We start from the raw sequence: 7,761 nt of genomic DNA, 5'->3' as shown, positions 1-7,761 counted from the left end.
TCCAAAGGGCTGACTTTAGCCTGTTGAGGATGCTGGTTGGCAGAATTTCTTGGGAAACATTGCTGAAGTACAAAGGGGTCCAGGAAGGCTGGACCCCCATTCAAGAATTAAATCCTTAAGGCACGGGAGCAGGCGGTCCCTGTGCGCTGAAAATCAAACTGACAGGTTAGAAATCAGCCTTGCTAAACAGGGAGATAGTGCTGGAACTCAGGTAAAAAAGAGAATCTATCACCTGTGGAAGAAGGGACTGTCACCCCATGAAAAGTACAAAGATGTTGTTAGGCTGTGTAAAGTTACAAAGGTGAAGGCAAAGATGGAACTAAATCTGGCCACTGCCATAAAAGATAATAAAAAGTACTTTCACAAATGTATTAGCAGTATAAGGAGGGGCAAGGAGAACTGCCATCCTTTATAGAATACTGGGGAAAAGCTAGTAACCAAGGATGAGGAAAAGGCTGAGGTACTTATGCTTACCTTTGCCTCAGTCTTCAGTAGTCACACCAGCCATCCCCAGGGTATTCAGTTCCCTGAGCTGGATGGCAGAGAAGGGAGCTGACTGAAGTCCCTGTAATTCAGGAAGAAGTGGTTACCAACCTCCTGCTCCAGTTAGACGTATGCAAGTCTATGGGGCCAGATGGGTTAAACCTAAGAGTGAAGGAGCTGGCAGAGGAGCTTGCCAAGCCATTCTCCACCATCTATCAGCAGCCCTGGTGTAATGGGCAGGTCCTGGAGGATTTGGTGTTGGCCAGTGTGAAACCTCTCTACAAAAAGGGCAGGAAAGCAGACCCCAGAAGCTGCAGGCCTGTCAGCCTGAGCTCAGTGCTGGGGAAGGTCATGGAGCAGATGATCCTAAGTGAGATCACAAAGCACACGTAGGAAAATAGAGGGATCAGGCCCAGTCAGCACAGGCTCATGAAGGGCAGGTCCTGCTTGACCAACCTGATCTCCTTCTACAACAAGGTGACCCATCTGGTTGATGAAGGAAAGGCTGTGGATATTGTGGTTTTGGTTGATGAAGGAAAGGCTGTGGATATTGTGGCTTTGGATTTAAGTAAGTAAAGCATTTGACACTGTCTCTCACAGTGCTCTCCTGGAGAAACTGGCTGCTCATGGCCTGGAAGGAGGATTCTTCACCAGGCTGGAAACTGCCTGGAGGTCCCAGCCCAAACAGTGGTGGTAAATGGCATCACATCTTGCTGGCAACCTGCCACTAGTGGTGCCCCTCAGAGCTCACTGTTAGGGCCAATGTTCTTTATATCTTTATTGACAATCTGGATCAGGGGATCAAATGCACCCTCAGTAAATTTGTGGATGACACCAAGTTGGGTGGGAGTGTTGATCTGCTGAAGGATAGGAAGGCTCTGCAGAGGGATCTGAACAGGCTGGATTGATGGGCTGTGGCCAATGGAATGAGGTTCAACAAGGATCAGTTCTGGGTCCTGCACTTGGGCCAGAACAAACCCATGCAATCCTACGGACTTGGGGCAGAGTGGCTGGAAAGCTGCTCTGCAGAAAAGGACCTCAGGGTGCTGACTGACAGAGATGAACATGATCCAGATTGTGCCCAGCAGCCAAGAAGGCCAACAGCATCCTGGCCTGTATCAGCAATGGTGTGGCCAGCAGGGCCAGGGCACTGATCATCCCCCTGTACTGAGCACTGGTGAGGCTGTACCTCCAATCCTGTGTTAATTTCTGAGCCCCTCACTACAGAGACATTGAGGTGCTGGAGTGAGTCCAGAGAAGGGCAACGGAGCTGGTGAAGAGCCTGAAGCACAAGTGTGATGGGAAACAGCTGAGGGACCTGGGGGCATTTAGTCTGGAGAAGGCTCAGGGGGGACCTTATTGCTACCTGAAAGGAGCTACCTGAAAGGAGGTTGTAGTGAGGTGGGGGTCAGTCTCTTCTCCCCAGTAATAAGCAATAGGACAAGAGGTAACAGCCTCAAGCTGCACCAGGGGAGGTTCAGGTTGGATATTAGGAAAAATTTCTTTGCTGAGAAGGTGATTAGGCATTGGAACAGGCTGCCCAGGGCAGTGGTGGAATTACCATCCCTCAAAGTGTTCAAAAACCATGTGGATGTGGCCCTGAGTGACATTATTTAGTGGTGGACTTGGCAGTCTTGGGGTAATGCTTGGACCTGATGATCTTAAAGGTCTTTTCCAACCTAGACGATTCTATGATTTCTGCTGAGGAATTTCAGGAGTGCAAATTATCCTTATTTATACTGCAGTAGCTTAGAGATCAATGATCCCATATCAGTTACTTGAGGTTTAGTCATGGTTCCTTTATTTTGCCTTTCGCCAGGGTGTATTTTCTTTACATTGTTGGGCCGGGCAAAGGACATACATCTTATTTTCTGGGACTAGTAAGTGAAAAGACATTAATCAGATATCTGAGATTCACCATGCTTTATTAGAAAATCCCCAAAGTTACTCCAAGAAAATTTCCATATAGTTAAACATGAAATTCAAATATCTGAGGAGGTTAAGCGTAACCATAAATCATAATCTGATAGGTCCAAATCTAATTGATTTTCCATATTTGATTTCTTGCTTACAATATGATGGGAAACAACTTTTTATATCTTTTTGCATGTGTTTGTTACTTGCAGTTGCACCAGCATTGATTCAATCAATGAGCTTTTTCTGAAAAATACCATCAGTAATCAGGCATTTACTATCTGCAGCAAAATATGTGTTGTCTTGCACTTCCTTTTCTCTAATTTAATAGAAAATTAGGAGGATGAATTCTGCCCCACAATCTAACTTAGTAAAGTAAATAATGATACTTGATACTACAAAAGAGGGGCTGTCTCCATGCATTGGTTACAAGATCACTCCTTGAAGCAGTTATGACTGATAGTGTGAATAGAGACAATCAGTTTCAGAAGGGACAGAAATTACAGTTGTGCTGATACACTGGTAGTCTTTTATTACTAAAAGTTACTAACCCTTAGTGAACTTCATAACATGAAATGTCTTGAATAAAGTCTTATATAAAATGTAACTATTTTTCCATGTCTAAAGTTTACTTTAAAAATGTGAGTACATGTTCTTCCTAAAGCCCTTCATTCTTTCATCAAATGTACTTGCTTTAAATTCATTGCTTTTTCCACTTTATAAACTAAGTGGATTTGAATACTTACAGGAAGAATCTAAAGCATTTGGTTGTTATTAGTGTGGAGATAGCTGACTCACACATGCAAAAAATTAAAGAAACTCAGAAATGTTCAAGTGATATTTGTTTTGTTTTGGGGCTATACAGCACCAAACCACATCCTGTAGTACAATGGGTATTTTCCCTTTTTATTTTTGTTGTGCAGTATCTTTTCAGGTTAATAAAACAAACATGGACATTATTTTTATTCTCTATCCCCACATTGATTTTTTTTTTTAATATAACATACTATGCATTGTTGCTCAATGATTTTTATTTCTCTTTTAAAAATCCCTACCCTTATATTTCTTTTGCTCAGGAGTCTGTTATGCGAAGGGTGACATAAAACAGAGCTTATGGTTGAGGATCTGTGATACTCTAGATAGAGTGTCTGCAGTTTCCTCCCACGACAGTATATCAAACACACAGGAATCAATGATTCCTTCAAGGTTTTCTTTTTTTGGTTAATTTTCAGAAACCACTATTCATGCCACAAATGGTTCTTGATTCACTTTGGAAAAGTGGTATTTCCTGATTTTGGCCTCTGAGCAGCATGGTGTTTTGAGTACTATGATCATATTTATGCAGAATCCTTTCCCTGACCAAGTCATTTAGGTAATTCTGTCAAAAGAGAAATTCATTTGTACCCTATATGTTCTTTAAGTGGTCATCCAATACTGCATTCATCCAAGCTCACATTGAATGTTCTCTGTGGGTGGTCCTTTAGGTCTTGTCAGTTTTAATTAGTGATTACAAATTTAAACAACAGAAACTTGTCTTTATCATGGCAGTTAAGTTTTGCTATGACCTGCAATTACATTTAAGGTCTGAAATTCTTATTTCCCTTTCTACAAAAATCTCATTTGTGAAGAAGAAAGTTGGAGATAAAGTATCATGAAATACAATGCCAGCTATCAGCTAAAATGTCTCTCAAAGAATTCTTGGTTTGAAACAGTTGACTTTATATAAGGACAGGAAATACAATCTATTTTGTAGTTTACGGAAAAGCTGTTTTTTTTTTTCTTTTTGCCATTTTTTTGAAAAAAAAAAAAAGAACAGCTAATATTTAAATAACAGGTTAAGATCGAAGTGCTGGTTAAACATTGACTTAAATAACTTACAGAAGATTCCAACTACACCAGCCTTTATAGAGGTTAAACATTCTCAAAAAGACACATTAAGCAAGGCTCTCCCTTGTACCAAAATACAGCTTCCAAACAATAAAAATAGAACCAACTTTTTCACAACAAGAAATATTGAAGATAAAACTGCAGCATCCATATAATCTCATACTTATCAGTTAAAGTATTTAGAACAAAATAATATTATACTACTTTTGTTTCTTACTAAAGACACTGAAAAAGGCTTATTGATTTATTTAGTGGAATACAATGTGAAGACAGTGGTAAAAATTGGTTGATGTACTGTTTTCTATTTACCTGCTCTAACAAAATGAATCTCAATATGGTTACATTGGTGAGCTATCCAGAGCTCTCTAAAATTACAGAGTAAAGCAAAACATAAAACATACCTTATGTACCTTTAATTGAACAGACTTCATATTATGCTTAACTTTATTATACTGCAGTTGCTCAAGTTAAGCCATGGGACTAGTAACACTTCATAAAAATGTGCTGGATACTATGTATTTTAAGCCTTCAGTTACTATGATGGATATGAAAGGCAGGCTAAAGCTGGATAACCAGCACAGCTTTTTGGTTGTGTCTCATATATAATATACATGTGAATAATAATCTCTGATAAATGCATGAGTATGACTTTGGATCTCCTGTCCCTCAGTCCTTACTTAGGTATCTTTCCCACTCTATGCATGTGATTCTGCAAGCTGATAACTAGAACAGATGGGCTGAATGGGTGTATTAGTTGAGTAAGCAGTGCAGGACTGCGTGTCCTTTTTTACTTATGTTTCAGATGCCAAATTTTACACTTGGGAGTTACACACTCTAACATTTGTAATCTCGGTGACTTTAACACGGCTGTCAACATCTATGTTCCAGCCCAATGCCTGCTGCAGAATATTTCACTGATTGCGATGCATCAGATCTTCACACTCTTTAATTTTAACATTTGTAATCTCAGTGACTTTAACACGGCTGTCAACATCTATGTTCCAGCCCAATGCTTGCTGCAGAATATTTCACTGATTGCAATGCGTCAAATCTTAGTTTTAAATTGGAATCAGTCAGATGAATATACACATGCACTGACACCCAAGTACATATGCGGCCCCTTCTCTCTATTTCAACAGAAAGACCCTTTGAACAAAGTATTTTTTGAAGTTTGCTCTTGAGTGTTGATAACTAAAAAAAGTTATTCTCTCCAACATAAAGACACCCAGTACCACAAATGCAAGCACTGCTTGTTTGGTCTTTTTGCTTAAGTGCAAGACAGTTTAGGAAAAAAAATGGATTATACATATTAAATTCTGCCTTTAAAGCCTTGTCTACTACTTATTCTCAGAGTACTTCTGAGGTTTTGACATTTAAATCTATCAACCTCTGTGTGAAGTACTGAGAAAAAGGGAAAATAACAGAGAAGTAAATGAGGAAAATATTTCAAATCAGAAAGATATTTAACATCCTATTAAATAAATAACTTAAGAGAGAAATAAAAAGAAATGAATTTTGAACATACAAGCAAACCATACTATTCATTTTGTTAGAACAGTTTTATACTACTTTGCTTATATTCCTTAAGTCTATCCATTCGTCCACAAGGCTCCTCCAGAAATGTCATAATTTGTGCATATGACCCAAGTGCTTCCAGTAAATGTTTGTGTGTCTAACTGTTCATTGGATCATTAGGCTTGAACGAGCAACTAAGGTCTTTGATATGAGTTAGTATTCCATAAATAACTTTCCCCATGAAGACCATTCAACAGATTGTCTCATGTTCGTTAAGTTCTGTTGCAGAGATAAAATAAAATTAAAAAAAATTGTTCACACTGGCAGTAACTTACATCCCCATTGATCCAGCTTATATCTTGATTATAAGATATGACACTGAACTGATTAAAAGTATTTCATATGCCAGTAATGAGTACAAAACCTTCAAATGCTTCCCCTGCTCTCTTTTCAAACAAGCAGATGTCTGCACTATTTCTTTGCATTTACTCTTCAATAAGATTACTGAATATTCTTGACATAAGAGCCTTTGGTTCAACTGTATCAATAGAATAGTTCCTTCATCTATGACATCACTACCATTGGAAGAAAGTGAGCTGAAGTGTTTTTCCTTCTTGTTTTCTGTCCTCTCTTTGTGGCTCCCCTTCCATTCAGGGCCACAAACATTTGCCTTCCGTTGTGCTTCCAATTTAATGACGCATATGTGTTATATCCATTTTCTTCTATTCTTTCCTTCAATTTGCAATCACTGTTAAACTCCTTCTGTTAAAAGAAGAAACCAAATACACAAATTCAGAAAAAAATAATCTGTCAGAGTTGCAGTATAATGAAGGTAAATCGTTTCTAAAAGTGTTCTGGAACATTTGAGCAGTGTGTATGCAACACACTTTTAGAATTCTACAGTGTACTTAAAGAAAAGTTTCATTGTGTACATAGCATTTAAAGCAACATTAGTTAGACTGTAAAAGGTGAAATCAACATAAGACTTTTTTTTTTGGTGCATAATTACAGCGGTGAAATTATATAATTCACTCATAGCTGAATTTAAACTCTGTGTTGGAATATAGCAACAATGTTAAATCATATTCTCAGTCATAAACTCAAAGTATGAGGTAGCACTCTTGGAACCATTAATCATAACAAATATAACTCTTAAATATCTTGAATGAGATTATTGATACCATATGTTAAACAAACATTCATGGCATAGGCCTACTTCTCATTTAAGTAAGATCCTTTACACCACACTGGCATTTCTGGATGTGTGCAAGTCACTGTTACACTGCTGTTACGATGCATGTGAGGCTTGTTTAATTTGCAGACCTGGAAAAGGGCTTAGACTAAAGAAGAATCATGGATGGTCCTGTATCTTATTGACTAAATAAACCTGAAAGCAATTTTTTTATATGGTGCTAGGGATTAGGGTTTTTGTTTTTAAAGGAGAGCCAGTTGACAGTTTGCTAAAAAAAAAATACAAAAATACAAGCTGGTGGAAGCATGTAGGAGAAAGACCATTTTTGTCTATAATGTTAAATGCACTTTTATACATATCTTCTGTACAATGAAGATAAGAATGCTTTGTTTCAACAAACAAGTACTTTCTACTTGTTTGTAGTGGGTATAAAACTCCCTAGTTTTATCAAGTTACTTGTATTCCACTTAGAAGGCTTTTGAAAGGGGAATAATTACAACATACTTTAATTACAACCAAAAATTAGTATTCAGAAAATGAGATGTCATTTCACAGCTCAGGCAGAAGCATGTCACAATCTTAGAGTGTGATATATTAACTACATGTGGTATTTTTACCCTGTCTATGAACAAGATAATAAATATGTCTCAACAATAAAACAATTTTCATGGCACAGATAAGAATTTTAGGGGCATTTTATCTTTTATTATGATCAAAATCCTCAGATATTCAGCTAGTAAAGATATAGAAAGTATCCACAGGAATAAAAA

General features: G+C 37.9%; 1 protein-coding gene across 1 annotated transcript in view; it reads right to left on the bottom strand.

Moving 5' to 3' along the window:
- Positions 1–4,199: 4,199 nt before the first annotated feature.
- FGF10 (fibroblast growth factor 10) overlaps positions 4,200–7,761 on the bottom strand; it is a 59,753-nt gene continuing 56,191 nt past the window's right edge. Inside the window, exon 3 of the mRNA XM_061469432.1 lies at positions 4,200–6,561. Coding sequence (XP_061325416.1) covers positions 6,364–6,561 — 198 coding nt within the window. The 3' untranslated portion in view covers positions 4,200–6,363. The remainder of the gene's footprint in view (positions 6,562–7,761) is intronic.

Source organism: Pezoporus flaviventris, unplaced genomic scaffold (assembly GCF_033815535.1).
Source record: "Pezoporus flaviventris isolate CSIRO_AGI_PZ_B2104156 unplaced genomic scaffold, CSIRO_AGI_Pfla_v1 ptg000057l, whole genome shotgun sequence".
In the NCBI taxonomy this organism is placed as follows: domain Eukaryota; kingdom Metazoa; phylum Chordata; class Aves; order Psittaciformes; family Psittacidae; genus Pezoporus; species Pezoporus flaviventris.
This window is presented reverse-complemented; position numbering and strand designations above follow the sequence as displayed.